General features: G+C 37.5%; 1 protein-coding gene across 2 annotated transcripts in view; it reads right to left on the bottom strand.

Moving 5' to 3' along the window:
• Nucleotides 1-19,924, bottom strand: part of mpv17 (mitochondrial inner membrane protein MPV17) — a 47,446-nt gene extending 27,522 nt beyond the window's left edge. The window contains exons 1-5 of one of the 2 annotated variants that reach the window (XM_066677043.1): nucleotides 19,728-19,924; nucleotides 19,528-19,620; nucleotides 14,537-14,643; nucleotides 4,337-4,410; nucleotides 3,633-3,687 (exon numbers count right to left, since the gene is read on the bottom strand). In XM_066677043.1, the coding sequence (XP_066533140.1) occupies nucleotides 3,633-3,675 (43 nt within the window). In that variant the 5' untranslated portion in view covers nucleotides 3,676-3,687; nucleotides 4,337-4,410; nucleotides 14,537-14,643; nucleotides 19,528-19,620; nucleotides 19,728-19,924. The remainder of the gene's footprint in view (nucleotides 1-3,632; nucleotides 3,688-4,336; nucleotides 4,411-14,536; nucleotides 14,644-19,527; nucleotides 19,621-19,727) is intronic. The other variant, XM_066677042.1, reaches the window with a different exon arrangement.

Below are 19,924 nucleotides of genomic sequence, written 5' to 3'. Positions count from 1 at the left end.
GACCTCATAAGTTGCTCCCAGGAAAAACTTAATACAACTTGTCTTCATTGCCCACAGCTCTTCCTCTTATCTAGATTCTCCCAACAAAGCCACTGGCCTTGTTTTGCCTGTGAGGCTGCTGTTGCGCACCGTGTCTCCTATTCCTGCTCATGAATAAAACTAGTCATCATTCGCCTTCTCTCTGGTGATGTGGCCTTACTAAAGGCTTTCCACAAGTCACCTGACCCAAGGCCTGCTCTTCCACATTGCACTTGGCCAATCACATCCCTAGCTCTAATGAGCTCCTGGCTCACTGCACTGGCTAGTGACGTCATTACATAAACAAATCAGAATATCATGATTATCATTATTATTTTCAACTTCCTTTGCAAAGATCAACTATCAATGGTATCTATATCCTTCAATCTATAGTCTTTAATCCCACCACTGGCTCATTATCATTTAGAGCTGCACTATACGATCTACCTAATCTCTTCCCTGGTCTCTCCACTACCGTAGGGATCATTTATCTCTCCATCACAAAATTTTCTTGTACAAGCTTTCCTTTGAAAAATGACAAACTTTTAGACTTGCTTGGTTTAACTTTCAGCTTAGCCAAACTTAGATTATCATTTAACTTCCCCAGCAACCGCCGCGTGCAGGGGGAAGCCGTCGCCAGGGTTGTAATGTCGTTCATGTATGCCCAAATTCAGGGGAGCTGAAAACCATCACACAACCTCTCACCGCATGCACTTAGAGGTCCTAATTATTACCTCCATTGCCATCGTAAACACTAACAGTGAAATCGTACATCCAGCCATTATACCTATTTCTAATGACTGCCATGATGTAACAAATTCCCCTCTACTAAAGCAAAATGGAATATCCTCAAAATATGCTTTAAACAGCCTAGTAACCTTGTCTGGCACCTGGAAGAACTCAAAAGCTTTACACATAAGTTTATGTGGCACTGAGTCAAATGCGTTATATAAATCTAAGAAAACAACATGTAGATCCCTACCCTCTTTTTTTGCTGTCTGAGTCTGATGCCAGATCATGCTGCTATGTTCTAGACATCCTGCAAAGCAAGAAACCCCTGCCTTTAGTACTGATGTTTCAATTCATTTGTTTGCTTTCTAATAAGCAGCAAGTCGCTGAGCTATCGAAAATCTTACCCTCCACATTAAGACGACTTACTGGACAAAACCCACAGCTCTATTTCACCTAGTGGTGGAAAATATTGTGGAATCTCTAGCTCTTCTGCTTTATCTTATCACTTTATCACTATACACACTACTGAAATGCTCCTCTAAGAACATCTTTCTAAATTTTAAACTCCCAGATTTCTCCTTACCAAATAAGGTCTTCACAATATTAAAATAATTCCTAAAGGAGGTTTCTTTAGCACATTCCTTCTTTTTCTCAAGGTCTCTGCTCTTCTTAACACTGCCAGCCTACACTTAACCTCTTTCTGTAGTGCTTTAAACCCGTTTCCTCCTCCCCTACTCGCCTCCACTGTCTTCTAAGAGCTTCTACTTGCCGTCTTGACTTCACTATGTTATGTTCCCGTTCCTTTTCCTGCAACCTACCAAACCTTGCCATTCTATATTCATAAATAACCAAATTAAGAATTAACTTAAGCCCATGTAAAATTTCCTATTTCTAATTTATAACATAAATAAAGCCATATATATTGAGAAGTCTTTTAATGATATATAAATATGTAAAATTTGGATAGTGCACAATAACCTACATAACCTGGAGATTTTGTGTAAAGATTTCTGTGGTGAATTCATCAGAAATGTATGTGTCCATTGAATTAGTATGGCTTATGGGGAGAGACGAGATTATTATTATTTTTTTTTTGTAAAAGAGCAGAAAGGTAAATGCTTGTGGGTCATAACCTCCAAAAATTCTAAAAAGTATAACATATCTAATAAAACACTGCACATTTAAGCTTGGTTTGATTTTAAGCCGCTGTGTTTCGCATTTAACCTGTATTAATGGAAATACCTGAGAGGCAAGAGTGTCTCATTCTGCTCTAATCGCTACAACACCTTGGACGTCACAGTGCACACTTCCAGGAACACCTTCGGGCAAGAATTGGGACAGGAGGACTGTGTCAGTAATAGAGATTGACATGATTAATCAATTATTAAGAAAAAAAAAAAAATCAAACAAAATAAACCAAACAAAACCTGTGCTGTTGTATACTCCACCATCCACCCCCAAAAAATGTTCTTGGGGTGGGGATAATTGATTAGTAATTGATTAGTGTCATGAAAAATCAATGATCAAATCTGGCTGAAATACACATCCTCTGTTATTAGTGTGTGCAGAAGAGTGAACCTAGACTTTTTCCACTCTAGCCAAAGCAGTGTTGTGAGGTCTATTCTTCAGTACACACATCATACTCCCACAGATCACAGCAGGAGAGGTCATGCCTCATCACAAAGCTTCAAATAAAAACATGACTAACTGTAATCAGTCAACAGCAAGTGATGGCTGCCCTGCTAGGGTGGTGAATTAGTAAACAGTAACATCACATTACATTTATATTCAGGACACTTATTTCTAAACATGATGCACAATGTGCACAAAAAAAAGGGTGAGAAAAGTATGCTGATGCAGACCTAGGACGTGTGATGTTCTGGCACATATGTACATAGAAAGATCTCTGGATCAAGAAAACCTATTCTGTATTGCATCTATAGTGAGTGGACAAGTTTAAAAACTTGAGCAGCACTGCCATGTCTGATCCACTTGTACAATGATTCAATGATTAAAGTCATTGAATTAAACAGCAGAACTGTAATAATTCAAAGGTAAATTTATGGTGCCACCTTTCTGTGGCCAATTTTGCTATTAATACTGCCTTAAAGATTAATAGCAGCAGACGTACATATTCCCGTTGTCATTTACATCATATTTAAAATGTCATTAAGTACACTTTTAAGATTAACATAACATTTAATATCACATTTTAATATATTATTTCTACATTTGTGCATTTTTTTTGGGTAGGAGTAGGGCAGCAAGGAGATAATCAAGCATCTTGGCAGACCCACAACTCTCAGACTGATTTCTGTCACATGATCTTTGTAAATCTAGTTTTTTTCATGTGAAGCCCATAACTGGTGCTCAGGGTTATGACACCCTTAGAAATTATTCTGAAAGTAAAGCCTTGCTAAGACTGGGAAAATGAAACAGGGTGGGGATTAAGAGAGAGAGAGAGAGAGGCCTTGAAATTTATGGGACAGACGCTACCTCCTGCTCAACCAAATATCATGGTTTACAAAGGACAATGTGCTGTAATGGTGGACCCTAGCAAGGCAAGATAGTCCATTTTATGCGATCTAACCTTTTCTTAAAATGTCAGAGAAGTAGTAATAATCCAGAATAGCATAGTGGAAGGACACTAGAACCTTTGCCATGCTTTTACTGGCTTGTCTTATTAAAAAAGCCTTACTCTACTGACCATAGTACACAGGGTACTGAACAGGAAAATGTAAGCAGTGTGGAACGGAGCAGCAGCAGCTGGCGGAGGGTAATAATACATGCTTTTTTTGCCACTGTCTTGCTGTAAATGACAGCTAAAGGACTGAAGCACACTAGAGAAAGTCTTTAAAATAGGTTTAAAAGAGGTTACCCACTGTTTGACTGACCAGCAGGTTCCTTCTGGCTGCATGCATTCATGACTGAAGTCAGCTATAAGATACAGAAGAATTAAAGTGGGGTAAAAACAGCCAACAATTAAAATTATGTGAGAATACAAAAACAAAGTCATAATCCTATCCATGGGTTGCAGCTGACATAACAGTGTAGAATAGCTGCAATATTGGGGACCTTTTAATTACTCAAACATAAATAAAATAATCTCAAATAAAAACTACTTATATAGATTTGTTTCTGTCAATGTTTTTAGTTCATTTAGGTGTTAAAACAAATGTCAGTATGGTTACCTGATCCCTATACACATCACGTTTGTTGGTCTTTGTCTGTCAGTAGAGGAGTTTGGGGTGTATCCCAAAGTAGTGCCATACTTCCTACGTAGTGTACATCTCAGATAATAAAACTAACAATACTGCACCCAGACAGTAATTAAATGTTAATTTGTTATTTTATGACCTACAGTGTGTGCTATAAAGAGAGCATAGGGAGACATTTTGAATTTGGCCTCTGCTTTGCTGTGACGTGAAAAGGTCACTCACTCTTTCAGACGAGGAGGACTGCTTTAAAGTTTAAGCTAAACCAGAGAAATAATTTAGGCAGACTGTCATGATAAAACATTATTCTCCAAGAATATGTTCCACTCTCAGAGCTCGTGCTAACAGTTTCACATTAGATCCTATGTTACCTATGTAGAGCATGCCCTTTACTATAAGCAGTTAGCAGTCTCCTGAATCTGGAGTCAGTTCCATCTTAAGTAATCTGTAACAACAAAAATAATTGAAGGTTACCCACATATAGAGCAGAAATAGAGCAACATTCTCATCTCTTTTCATGCTTGTCAACACTCTGAGGTTGCTCTAACGTCCAAAACCTCCAGATGCTGTTTCTTGGCTATGGTTCAAGCAGCAACATGCAGAGAGAAAACATGAGCCATTTCGGACTGAGACCCTTCGTTTATTCTCAGATAGGGCTGTGTACAAAGACTGGAGGATGTTAAGGAACAATCCTCTGAATATAATAATAATAATAGTAATAAATATAATAATACTACTAATAATAATAAATGTGTTTTGTTGCAAGCCTGGCAATGCTAATGCATTTTCCAAGTAATACAGATTGCTTGAAAGAACACTTTCAAACTATATAAAAATTCCAGTTTTCTGAATAGTAGCATTCACAACACTTTGCCATTTAGTGTAGATATAAGTGAAGCCGAAAAGAGCAAACTATATATCTTTATAAATATTTATTGGAACTTTAAGTTTATTCATTTTATTGATACAAACAAACATACTGACACATTAAAATTAGGTATGCAGTGATTTTGATTTTTTTGGGCCAATACGATAAACGATTATTAGCATCTTGGTATAGCTGATACTGATATCAATAACCAATAATTTTATCTTTTTGTAATTTATCTTTTGTAAATAAAATTCACTTTGCAAAACAAATACTTTTTATCGTGGATTGTCATAGGACATGCATTTTCTTCAGTATTTGTACATTTCAATGTTATCTTTTGAGATCATTAGTTGTAGTTCATTTATATTTTTATCAAAGTTTTACTGCTGGTTCTGCATGAATGGTTTCTAAAGGGGCACCAATTACTGCAGCACTGGATTTGATTTGAAGAGCAAGTGAGGGAGAGAGAGTTTGTGTAAAGGTTTATAATCATGTTTCAGTAATAAATTCCGATGCTGAATGACTCAATTTCTATTTTCATGCGTTTTATATAAGAAGGGCTCCTGCACTGTGGTGGTTGAGAGTGTCTTTCTGTCGGTTAACCTGCTGTGTGTGTGTGTGGGCGCGTGTACTGAGCGTCGCTGATATTTTTAAAATTAAATTTCACCCCTGCGAAATTGAATCCCAGAAACTGTGAAAACGGTAGATATTAGTGTGTATTTGCAAGCATCAGTGCTTATCCGCATGCACAAAAACCAATTTATCGGTTGTATTATCAGCTAAAATTCCAATATTGGGCCGATAACAATAACTAAAAAAATCCAAATATAGGCAAATAATATATCGGCCACTGATATATCGTGAATCACTAATTAAAATATATGAAAACAGTCACACTGAATTTAATTAATACAAGCCTGCATTTCTGTGGGTATATCATAAAAAATAAGTGTTGATTTTAACACACCCTTACTCACAATCTGTCCAGTGTACGGTGCCAGAAAAGCACATGGCACTGAGTGGAATGGAGCCCACAAGAAAGCATAGTGCTTTGCAAGCAAAGTGCTGATATCAGCACAATGTTCCCTACTGTCTGTCCTTGAAGGAGAGCCTCTGGGGGCTAATAGCCCTGACTGATGCATCTTATGTCCGGATGAAATTATCTGTGATCAATTTGGCAGTGACGTAGCTTCTGCTTGTTCTCTTTTCCACAGGGACCATAGCACCCTGCCATTTAGCTGATGAAAACAGTGCAACCCAGCCAATCTGAACTACGGCAAACACCTTCAACTTTGCCTTCATAAAGTGGCTTACAAGTAAAGTACTATTGACACCAAGTGCAATTATCCTCACAGATGTGATCCTGTAACATAATATAAGTCCAAAAACTAGAGATTATAGGGGTACAAACATGTTTTGAAGCATTTTTCTATTCTATTTTATCATTTTATGGAACTGTGGCATAGCTTAAAAAATTACAATTGTCATTTGATCCAACAAAAATAAGCTAAACATTAAGTAGTTTAATAAAAGCAAGCAGTCAATGCATTCTTTATGAGTTCTATCAAGGAGTGTAAAAAAGTGCTGTAAAACATGGGCATCAATTTGTTCTTCTAGGGGATAATATTGTATCCAAAAATACATGTGGCTTTTGGGTTATATTATTTAAATATGATGGTTTCATTGTTAGTGATCATGAACCTATAGTAGAATGTATGTAGTATGTTTTTTTTTTTTATAATATATATAAATGGTCATTTTTAATAATATGCAACATTTACCATAAAGATGACAAGAGCAGGAGAAAGTTTGAATTCAAAATAACAATTATATGTTATGAAAAAACACATTTAAACATATTTGTACACCTTATACTTTAAAGGCAATATAGATGGTTCTAGGTCATGCTGTTTTCACCTACCCAAAATGCATAAATAATAAATATTAAATTGAAATTTCTTGTTTTTATTTCAGAACTCTTGATACCATTTCCTCAAACATTTATAAGTTCTCATAAATGTATAATTCTGTTTAAAACATTCAGTTAAGGCCCAGGTTTTCTGTCTGTAACTGTCATTTTTGTGGTACTAGGTCTAAAAAGTTTGAGAACCACTGGTCTAATGAACTCCAGAAGTCTAGCATATTAGACTGAGACCCTCTTTTTTCTGTTTGGAGACACTGGGGCTTCATAAATACATTAGACCGGTTTCCAACATGCAAAGACTGGAGAGCTAGCAAATGGTGAGGAAATATCCTGTGATTCTGTAATCCTGTGAGGTTTGTGTTCATTCAAAATCTCTGCCTCTATTAAGGTGGAACACCATGTTTGAGCATAAAACAGCTTGTTTGTGGCTGAAGTTTAACTTGTCTGTAAATTTGTATTGACTGTTTAAATCACCACAGAAACTTATTTGTAACTCATTTGTCTACTTTCATGCAGGTAATGCTCTCCAAATTGATAAACAATAAGTTAATGTTATCCACCTATGAAGCAGAACTGGAGCAACATCATCTCTTTTTGTGTTTTTCAACGTTCAGAGGTCTCTCCACTGTCCATATTCTTAAGAATATTGTTTCTCGGCTTTGGAGAAACCTGAGCCATTTTAGACCAAGAACAAGTTGTTTCTGTTTGTACAAATAAATGGATTGTTCAAGTAGAAATTAATCATTTTTCTTTCAAAGACATCAACCAGTGGGTAAATTAATCAACGAATTCAAGAATAAAATCTTTTTGCATACTACATGGAATTAACATTGAGCCATCCAGTGGACTAGGAACTGTGTAAGTTTAAAAAGGATGTGGTGAAAAAGAGCCCCCACCCCACTAAAAACAGCTACCTAACAGGGCTGAGAAAGAACTGAATAACACATTATTATATATCTGAATAAGTCATTTGGCTTTGAAATTAATGTCGCATTTTGAATCACGCAAAAGCCCCATCTGCCCCATCCACACAATTAAAGCATGTCCTCTATACATGCAGAAGTCCTCTCCTCTGCTATCGATGTGAAAAATACAGGCGATGAATCACCAACCAAATCTGTAATGATGATTACATAAATTTGCACCACAAAACAGAGTAGCCAAACAAAGCCACTGGCACTCTATGCATTTACCAAACTGAACTCCTCCATATTTTAAAGAGAAGTACAAAGAAACTAGTTACTTAAAAAGTTTAAAATATCAACTGGAATTCACCATCTGCGCAAAAAATTAGAGAATACCAAGAGTATTTTAAGAAAGACTTGAAGAACACCATTCCCATCCACTTAGCAGCTCTGACTCAAGGAGTGGGTGATTCTTTGTTGACATGACTGGTTGTTCCTCATTATAAGCCATTCATTGAGACATGAGATTACATTTCTGAAATGCAAGTCTTGCCTAGAGGCATAGCAAGTGATAAAACTAAAACCAGCGTTTACACTGAATCAAAACATAAATCCACCAAGAGGAGTCTTCCTGACAACGTCTGTTCATATTTTTTTTATTTTAAGTTGGAAATGTCCTCTCACTCCCCCACAGGCCTGCTAACTATCAGAACTGCATTCATACTAAAACATTCTTTTTGGTTGTATTTGTTATAGACAGCATTGACATCCAGCTATTACATACACCAAGGATGTGAACTACTTTTGGACTACTTTCAAAATCTGAGTATCTAAAAAAATTAATTATGAAACATATGAACCTATAATACAATTATGACAATCAAATTAAATGTCACCTTTTAAATGATAGCCCACTTTGACATTTATTAAACTAAAACAGTACCACAACAGGTTTTGTAGCCGAATAATAAGATGAAAATAAATCAAATATGCTTTAAGTTTTTTGTTTTTGTTGTTTAACTAGCATATCACATTTGCACCTGTCACTGTGTTGGCTATATATGTACTGCCTCACTCAGTTTGTTTGTCTCGTCATTGACTGTTAGTGGTACCCACGAAAAGTCATTGTTTAAAGGGAAACAAACAGTTTTCTATTGTTCTGTGGAATGAACTCCATGATAGCATCCAAACAGCTGAAAATTAAAAAAAATAACATGTTTAAAAAATATTTTTTTCTTTTCGTGTTGCCTACTGTACATTATTAATTCATGCATTGTCTGTAACAGCTTATCCAGTTCAGGTATGCGGGGGAGGCCTCCTCTGAATCACTGGGCGCAAGGCAGAAACACACCCTGGAGGCACCAGTCCTTCACAGGGCAACACACACTCATACATTCTCTCACACCTATGGACACTTTTGAGTCGCGAATCCATTTACCAACATGTGTTTTGGGTTTGAACCCACAACCCCAGGACCCTGAAGCTGTGTCACAGTAACACTACCTGTTACACCACCATGACACACTACTGTATATTAGTGTCTGTAATATCTCAAATTATATTTATCTTGTATCATGTATTGTTTTGTACCATTCCATTCCTACATGTGGTAACAATGCCAGCAAAAGCACAATCCAAGGGGATGGGTCACAGGTAATAAAAGTTTTGTGGATTGTTTACCCAACCACAACTGGACATCATCAAACCACTCACCATTTAGTAATGTTGGATTTCCCCTCAGACATCCACAAAGATGCAGGACTTCGAATAACTGATGCTGAATTAATAATAATAATTCTATTACAGAAATATTAAAGGTGACGTTCACAATTTTAAAACAAGCTCGATCAAATATTTTGATGACCTCATTTTCACAGTGAAGGAATGACAATTTCAAACTCTGGCATTTTGTTCTGAGATCTTAAAACCACATTCCCATTCATACGTCACACTGGCACAGACAAAACAGACACTACAGCTAAACATCCAGTCAGCTTACATCTGTCTTAAATTTACTGATTGGTGCTTTTGCTTGCATTTTGTGTATTACATTAAATTGTGTCTTAATAAATGTTCTGTTTATTTCCACTATTTCCTCTCTATTCAGATATTGACTGCAACCTGATGCCTACATAAAATAATTCATATTATTTTAAATACATCTTAATATAAATTTGAAATACTTCAGAACTGATCCTTAATTGTTCATATTACTTTCTATACTTAGCAGTTAAAAATTCTTATATATACATTATTATGTTTTATGATCTGGATCACAAGACTGGAATATTAATTTGAGACTGATTCATTAAAGAAGCTGATTGTTTAACTAAAATATTTTTGTAATCACATTATACTGAACACTGAGCCTACAGTGTAGAGTTCTTGGCCCACTTGAAAAAGACACTATAAATATAAATTGCAGTAGCTTTGCCACCAGGGATTGTGCTGTCGTTATTCATCAACTTTACTCACCAACTCAGTCTCATTCCAACCTCCCCTTTTCACAATCTGTCACAGATACAGGTTTCCAATATATTTATTACAATCGGCCTGACCGAAAATATAATCAACAAAAAATGCTTAACATATGAAATATCCAAAGATTAGGAAATTAATATCTAACAAACTGGCATGCCACAATATATTTCAGACAGAGTTGCATGATTAGAACAGCCACAATAAGCCAGAATAAACTGAATAGTTCAAGATAGTTTTATCCTAATTTTCCGTCCTGCTGACGGGCTGAGGGCAGTGCACGCAATGTTCTCTGCAGCCTGCAGCACAAACAGTGACCACAATGACAGATTTTATTTGTGAAAATGATTCACACACTGCCAATCAAAGTTCCAGCCAGTTTCACACCCACAATATACAACTCCAATGAAGTTGGGACATTGTGTAAAACATAAATAAAAACAAAATACGATGATTTGCAAATCCTTTTCAATCTATATACAATTGACTTCACTACAAAGACAAGATATTTAATGTTCAAACAGATAAACCTTTTGTTTTTTTGCAAATATTCACTCATTTTAAATTTGAGGCCTGCTCAAAAAAACTCCTGTTTGGAACATTCCACAGGTTAATGTCATGATTAGGTATAAAGGGAGCATCCCCGAAAGGCTCAGTCGTTCATAAGCAAGGATGGGGTTAGGTTCACCACTTTGTGAACAACTGTGTGAGCAAATTGTCCAGCAGTTTAAGATCAATGTACAATTGCAAGGAATTTAGGGATTTCATCGTCTACAGTCCATAATATTACCAAAAGATTCAGAGAATCTGGTGAAATCTCTGCAAGTATGCAGCAAGGCCGAAAAACCAACATTAAATGCCTGTGACCTACGACCTCTCAGGCAGCACTGCATTAAAAACCGACATCATTCTGTAACAGATATTATCACATGGGCTCAAGAACACGTCAGAAAACCATTGTCAGTGAACACAGTTTGCAAGTGCAAGTTAAACTCTACCATTCAAAGTAAAAGCCATATATCAACAACACCCAGAAATTCTGCCAGCTTCTCTGGGCCTGAGCTCATCTGAGATGGACTGACACATAGTAGAAAAGTGTCCTGTGGTCTGTCCACATTTCAAATTGGTTTTGGAAATCATGGACGTCGTGTCCTCCGGGCCAAAGAGGAAAAAGACTGTCCGGATTGTTATTAACGCAAAGTAAAAATGGGAAAGAATTCCACCTACAAAGCTTCAACAATCAGTGTCATCAGTGCCCCACTTTTATTGAGTGTTGTTAAAAGCAAAGGCGATGTAACACAGTGGTAAATATGCCCCATCCCAAATTTTTTGGAACGTGTAGCAGGCCTCAAATTCAAAATGAGGGAATATTTGCCAAAAAAACAATTTAGTTTATCCGTTTGAACATTCAATATCTTGTATTTGTAGTGAATTAAATTATATATAGGTTGAAAAGGATTTTCAAATCATTATATTCTGGTTTTATTTATGTTTTACACAACATGCTAACTTCATTGAAATTAGGGTTGTATTAATTTATTATACTTTACCTATATCAAGATTACAATATTTAGTAGAAATATTACTTGTATATTTTTATGGTTATTTTGCTTGTGGTAACCAGTCAACTGTGCCCTAATGCCCTTGGAGAACAAAACAGTCGTAAGAAGATGCATTTATACTATTAAATGCATTAAGTGTACAAATAGGTTTTAAAGCATTTTGTGCAATGTATAATTCATTCCTTAATTCATTGTCTGTAACCGCTTATCCAGTTGAGGGTCACGGTGGGTCCAGATCAGAGGCGATTGCTCTAAGACTGCAAGGGAAGCTCAGCTTCCCCTAAATGTCAAAAAGTAAGTGATAAAATATATACTGTTGTGTGTACATGTCATTGAATAAATATGCACTACAACGCGCTCAACATTTTTCAGAATCAGCTTCTTATCACTGGTAAAGACAGTGCTTTAAACAGCGTCCACAGAGTTCAATAGCGAAGCAGCGAAGTGCAGCGAAACGAGACGAGTCATTGGATAAATGCTGGGCTTTGTCCCGCCCATCGGACGCTCAGTGTCTCTGGGGGTCTATGGGGCAGTGGGCTGGCCTCGGCTGGCCCGGACGCTCAGCTTCTGCATGATGATTGGATGATCTGTCTGAGGCTGAATCCCTTTTTGATTGACAGCGAAATGAGCGAATCAGCGATCCTTTGGTGTAAAGATCCGTGCGAGCATTATATTTTAATTCTGTTCTGAGTTGAACCGGAAATTTTCTCAAACCTCTTAGCGCCATTTTCTTTGTTAAAAATGACTGGCGACAAATTGAGCTTCTATTTCTGGTGTTTTTTTTTTTTGTAGCTGCTTGTGTTTGGAGACTGACATCTATCACTCTTTCTGACTTCTATCGCAGTTTTTGTCCAGCGGGTGCTGCTGAGCCCCTCCACCGTCACAAAGCACTCACAGGCGGACACACTTCACATGGGCCAAGGCCGTTTAAGCAGTCTAGCTCTGCTGGCCATTGAGAGGACACAAGTCCCTGGAAAAGACGCCTTGTTGGTATGACAGGGTCACAGATCATTTTCTTGAAAAGGAACAGAGGGTAGAATTTACATATAAATAAACCGACACATTTTATGATGTAGGCCGAAATTGAGCTTCCCCTCCTTGAAAGACCAGCATCCGCCACTGGTCTGTATCCTACCTGGAATCATTGGGCGCAAGGCAGGAACACACCCTGGACGGGTGTCAGATGCCAGTCCTTCGTAATGTATAATTATAATTCAGAATTCCAATGTCGTCCAGCTCTTTTGTCATTTTATGCCAACTATTGCATAAAAATAGTATTAAAAATGATAGAAGTACCATTTTATTTGAAATAATAAATCAAATAAACGTATACATATGTTATGTTTACAGTTGCTAAAAGCTTTAAATCCTCTAAACTGAAACGCTCTCAAACTTTTAGATACAATACTATCCCCAAGAACAGAACAAATCGATGCATTTGCTATTGCAGCACTTTTTACCACATGTAACGAATGCAGTAACAAGTAAATTCTTCTTGCTTGCCATTTTCAAATTAATTTTAATTTTTTTTGTTGGGGAAACAAAGGTTTAAAACTTATTTTTACAGCTAATATTTTATCTGTAAGGTTAAAAATGCAGTTAAATCTTAAAAGAAAAATAATAATAATAATTTTAAGACTGTCGCCCAGAAACCAACTTTATATCAATTATATCAATATATTGGTTAATAATTAATGCATTACAAAGCACAATGTAATAATTCTACTCTGCTTGAATATAAGCTGATACAATGTCTGATCTGATTTTATTATGTAAAAAAATTTTAAATAATGAATTTTTAAATGAAGCCCAGTAGGAAATCATTGTGTAATCACTCAAACATTCCACGTCAGCACCAGGACAATCACATGGTCAATAAAAGGAGTGTGTGATATTTCAAGCTAGATTTGTTACAAGATTGGATCCATATATTTTTTCAATATTCAATCTGGCATTTTCTGCTAATGTAGGCTAGGATCCCATTAGTATCAAATTAGTACCCTCTGTAATAAATGAAGAAATGATTAACTTCAATACCAAATACATACCCAAAGGGTCAATGAGCCTCACTCTTCTAGCCCTCCAAGTGTCTATATTCTTTACCAAATATTCTCCATAGTTTCCTATGAGATTACAAATTGATACTCTGATTCAAATGCATGTGTACAAGAAAAAAATGTAATTTTAATTCATGCATTTCTTATCTGGCAATGCTTAATTCCAAACTACAGATTTACTTTAAATCCATATCACACTCCACAATAACAAACCGATCTTATTAAAAACCCTTCTTGCACACTGCCACCTTGTGACAATAGAGAGTAGATGCATTTAAAATGACCTCTGCATTACTTCTTATATGGGAAAAGAGATAAAAAGAACGTGCCAAAATAAGGAATAGTTACAAATATGTTCATGTTACTATTGTTTTAAAAAATTTACTGAGAGTACAGTAATTGGTTTAAGTAAAAATTGGCTACATACAGAGACACGTTACTGAAAACGTTTTTTGGAAAATTATCCATAGCCACTACTACAGAGTAGTGTATGCAGTAAAATAAATTTAACATTTACAAAGTACACACACCATTCTTCTATTTTGAAACTATGGGAAACTATCTCACATTTATCTGGAGTGTTTTGATGATATTGGCCAGCTGAACAGGTAAATGTTTACTCACAGCAAAAAAAAACAAAAAACAAAAATAAGGCTCTTGAGATAGAACTGACCTAAAGGGCACCAGAAAACACAAACTTTAAATGACAGAGTATGGAAGGAAAAGCCATTCCACTGGGGTTTGTGTAAGGAGAAAAGACCTTGGCTTTCCTACCAGCTGTTATGATTTGCACAGTCCATGGACGTCTGGCCATTAAAGCTTGGTAAGATCTCCAGAGGCCTGCCATTATCTTCTCTATCAAGATCAGGAAGGACAAATCCCTGGAAGGAAAAATTGCACACAGACATGAAGTACAGTTGTTTATAATACAATAGGTTTTTTAGGACAAGATTGTTCTTAAAAAAATAGACTACTCAGAGCCAAATTACAGTATTATCCATCCATCCATCCATTATCTGTAACCGCTTATCCAATTTAGGGTTGCGATATCCAGTTCAGGACGGGGGAGGGGGGGGGTTCCATCAATTAATTTGCTTATTTAAAATTTTAAAAAACCAAATCATTATACGCCTACTGGTCTGGAGGTGTCACGTATTTTCTACTAAGTCCTCATGGGGCTTTAGCTCTCATAGGGACTACAAAAGCAATTTGTTTCTTCTTCTCATGCGAGTTGTATTTCTTAGAAATTAATGTTCACCTATAAAAGCTCCTGCTGAATGGCATGCAGTTTTGACAGCTCTTCAGATATATTATTTCAGCACAGCATTTACTTCAAATGCTTGGCTCTATCATCTGGGGCTGGTTTTAAAATCTTTTAATCCTGATCCAGATTTCCCAGATAATCAAGTTCTATCAAGTATTAAAATAATATCTCAGATTTTTTCCCAGTTTTTGCCTTAAGTTTTACAATTGCAAAATGTAGAACCAAATTTTTTCATTCAAATATATATATACTGTTTTGCAAACCCCATTTGTTAAGCTTAATCTAACTATATTGCATTAATTATGGCAGGATAACTTTTAAGAAACCACCCCTTTTTGAGATAAGTTTAAAATTGGGTTGTTGGCTCTATCCTAAAGCATGTTGACCTGTCCAGTGGTGTTACATTAGTGGCAACTACACTGTCAAAAAACACCACTGCCACTGTGAAGGTACCCTAATGAAAAGGTACATATTCTGTACCTTTAATTAGGGAACATAATTGTACCATATTCAATTATAATTGTAGATTTTAAATTTGTGTTGATTTCTCATGCCCCATTTCAGCTCCAAGACATATTATGATCTTTTGTTTTATGCAGTTCTATAAAGAAATCTTACAAAGAAATCCCCTCTCCTTCTAGAGAAAAGATTGTAATGTACCATTAGGAAACAAAACTGGACTTTAAAACCACTTCTGTACCTTTAAAGTTAAATTACACTGTTTGTTCCTTTAGTGACCAATAAAGTACCTCTACTTTTTTTCTGAGAGAACACAGTATGCCTCTAAGAAGAGTTTGAAAGCATTTTTTATGCAGTTGGAAGTATTTCAGAGGGATCACATCATAGGGCTCCAGATGGACACAAGACAACATGCACAAAGTGTGCTTAACTCTTCTGAATGCATACTTTGGTGTGCTTTTCTAGCAACACAATGCTTGTAAGCATACTGCTGCCATCTCAGGAGTTTGCCTTGAAGACACATACTATGCCATGGGTTTGCATGCAAAATCTCTACTCAAAATGGTTTTGGAGGTAGTGCTGAATGTAATTGGTAACCAGCCAACAAGCAGAGACGAATGTGATTGGCTATCATACATTGGGTGGAGATTTTCAAATATCACACTATAAACCTGTAAATCGGCTCGACCTATCAGCAGCATTTGATACGGTCAACCACCACATCTTACTAAACAAACTTACTGACATGGGCTTCAAGAACAATGCACTCTCCTGGTTTGAGTCTTATCTCACTGGACGATCCTTCAATGTGTCATGGCTTGGACAAACATCAGCGTGACACCACCTCACCACAGGTGCGCCCCAAGGCTCAGTGCTGGGTCCCCTCCTCTTTGCCCTGTACACCACCTTTCTAGGCCCAATCATACATTTGCACGGCTTCTCCTATCACTGCTATGCAGATGACACACAGCTCTATTTATCCTTTCCTCCAGGTGACACTTCAGTGGCAACTCGAATCTCTGACTGTCTCTCTGACATATCTACATGGATGAAGGAACATCACCTCCAAATGAATTTATCCAAAACTGAACTACTGGTCCTCCCAGCCAAGCAAGCTATCCTCCACAACATCAGCATCAAGCTAGAGTCCCTATCAGTGGCTCCCACCAAGGTTGTAAGAAACCTGGGTGTCATGGTTGATGACCAGCTGACCTTCGCAGATCACATTACCGCTGTAGCTCGATCGTGCCACTTCTACCTATTCAACATAAGGAAAATTAGGCCATACCTAACTCAACATGCAAAACAGCTCCTTGTTCAGACGTTAGTAATCTCCCGTCTAGACTATTGCAACGCCCTCCTGACAGGTCTTCTGGCCTGTGCTGTGAGACCGCTACAGATGATCCAGAATGCTGCAGCACGCCTGGTCTTCAACCAGCCTAAAAGAGCACATGTCACGCCCCTATTAGTTGAGCTGCATTGGCTACCCTTAGCTGCTCACATCAAATTTAAATCACTAATGATGGCCTTCAGAGTATTCACTGGTTCTGCCCCCATCTACCTCAATAAACTCTTAAAACCATACATTAGCGCCTGCCCTCTCCGTTCCTCAAAGGAGCGCCAACTAACACGACCAACAGGTCAGTTGAGGCTATTCTCATCTCTGGTACCATGCTGGTGGAACGAGCTTCCAAGCACTATCAGAGCAACAGAAACCCTCTCCGCATTCAAGAAATCCTTGAAAACCCAGCTCTTCCGAGAGTATCTTTTGCACTGAAAGTCTTTCTTTAATGCACTTATTACTTCCTGGTATCTTGCACTTAATGTAAGGTATTTTGTATAATTTCTGCTGTAGTTTGAATGTTAGATCCTCTTTTTGTAAATCGCTTTGGATAAAAGCGTCTGCCAAATGCATGAATGTAAATGTGAATGAATGTAAACCAATAAAGCTCTGCCTAGACCCATGTGGTGCATCTGAAGGAGCTACTGAATGACAAGTATTAATTCTCTGCTTCTTTAAACACATGCTATTCCATTTTGTCTTAGCCTCTGCCTCAGAGAGAGTACAGAATTGTTGTATAATTCTGTAGCTCCCTCAGAGGAGGCAGTCATAACTCAAAGGCGCAGTAGAGTACTTCTTCAGCATCTGTCTCAGAGACAGCAGAGCATTATAACATTCTGCAACTACCTTAGAGGCATTTACATTATCCTCCATTCAAGCAAAACAAAATACAGATTTTTGCAGCACTTCCATCAAATTATGAAACAGAACTAAGTCTACCCTAAAAGAAAAGAAAATCATATTGCACATGTATTTCTTCCAAAGTCATTTCTGGCAGTTAAAGCAGGCAAACACTAGGTTCTATGCAGAGCTTTGCTAGTTCATGGCACAGTATTTGAAAGTCTCTGCATAATGTGTATCAACTAATCACATTCATCCCTGCCTGTTGGCTGGTAACCAATTATATTCCTTCTGCCTCAAGGGTAGTGTTGCCTCCAGAACCATTTTGAGTAGTGATTTTGCACACAAGATGCCATGCATGAACGCATCACCACATATCCCCGAATGAAAATGTGTGGGGTGCTGCTGGACGCACTATCAACAAACCAACCCCTACTGCAATATCTGCAGGAAACGCGTGAGACTATTCAAGCTGGGAAGGATTTTCGCAGGACACCATTAAGAACATCTACTGAGACACCTGGCACTTTGTATTAGTAAACATGTTGGCCCGACACCATACTGATGCAGCAAGTAGTGTCTCTGTCACAGAGCTCCAGAGTCCTGGGGTTGGGGACTCAAGCCCCACTCCAGGGGAATGTTTGTGAGGTGTTTGGTGTGTTCCGGTTTCCTTCCAAAGTCCAAAAACACACGTTGGTAGGTGGATTGACTACTCTAATGTGTCGTCGCCCTGTGAAGGACTAGAGCCCCCTCCAAGGTGTGTTCCTGCCTTGCACCCAGTGATTCCAGGTAGGCTCCGGACACACCACTAACCTAAACTGAGTAAGTGGAAGACAATGAATGAATATGATTATTCTTCTTAACTTTTATTGTCCTTCTGAATATCATTCCAATCCAACACGTGCAGCTGTGTCCTAATGGTGGTTAGAGAAGAGGGCTTAGGACTGAAAGGTCATTGGTTCAATTCCCACAAAGGAAAATTTGGGATGGTGTGAGTGAGTGGACAGCACTGTCCACTTCCCTCAATCCACAGCTGAAGTGCTTGAGCTAGGCACTAAACCCACAACTGCTCCCGGGGATGGCCAGGGAACGACGTTGTACAATGACAAATAATTGCACATATCCATTACTTCCTTCTGATAACATTTCACCCACACATCAGTATTGCTGCAGCACTGACCCACCACCCAAATAGTAGGTACATACTGGGGTGGTCCTGAGAGCTGGAGTATAAAATAGAGAATGAGTGTGCATGTTATTTTGGCCAGGCAGTGTATACATTTCTGGATTTTGGTACAATAAATAAACTCATACCAAACATTTCTGAATTACTTTGTTAACGGTTTAACTATGCCTAAATTCTGAAAATAATCAGTGGAGATATTTTAAACACCTCTGACACTCTGCTGAGTAAGTAACTGAGACATTTTATTTCATGGTTACCTCAAAAATGAGAATGTTTTAAACCTCTAGTAAATGCTCTGGTTTTCTCATCGACATTGAGTGAAGAGCTGTAAAGTTGTTCACAGTATTAACTAATAATCTGTATAGTGGAGCAGGTCAGTCAAAAATACATACTAATGGTAACGTTACCTCAGAGAGGAACTTAAGTTGCCGCTTAGGATACATATCAACGGCTACTTGCCTAATAGTGATAATAAATAATGTGTCATACCGCGTGGAACGCTGTTTATCGTTAGTAAATTATGTTTGTTCGTGTGAAGTAAAAGCCAGCTGCTTTGTTCTCATGAACACAGCGAGTTGTCTCCAGCGACAATGCTTCAGGTGTTAGTTTTCATAATCAAAGTATAAAGCTTTAGCTAGTTGACAGGTTAACAGTTATAGAGACGGAATTCTTACCCACTCACTGACTACGACTCCTTCTCTCAGAACTAGACATGTCCGACTCCTGCATGAATCATGACACAATTCGACTCTTTGTAATCGGTTCACCTGATTCACAAGTCGGAAATAATTTGCAATTTCACGTTTTTTTTAAAACATTTTAAATATATTTGAAATATTTATTACACTGTATTTATAACCTTTACGTTACATACATAATTAGGAAATATCGAGTGACTGCTGTCTCGAATTCATTTCTTAATCCATTGTCTTGTGATCTGACGTTCGATTCGTTCAAAGGAGTGAATTGACTCGGTGAAATTAATCGAATTCACAATCGCTGCAGAATTTAACTAGACGCACGCGGAAGGCGCTCGATATTTTTTTCGCACAAGGGACTTTTGTTCCCTCA

This window comes from Hoplias malabaricus, chromosome 7 (assembly GCF_029633855.1).
Source record: "Hoplias malabaricus isolate fHopMal1 chromosome 7, fHopMal1.hap1, whole genome shotgun sequence".
NCBI classification, from domain to species: Eukaryota; Metazoa; Chordata; class Actinopteri; order Characiformes; family Erythrinidae; genus Hoplias; species Hoplias malabaricus.
This window is presented reverse-complemented; position numbering and strand designations above follow the sequence as displayed.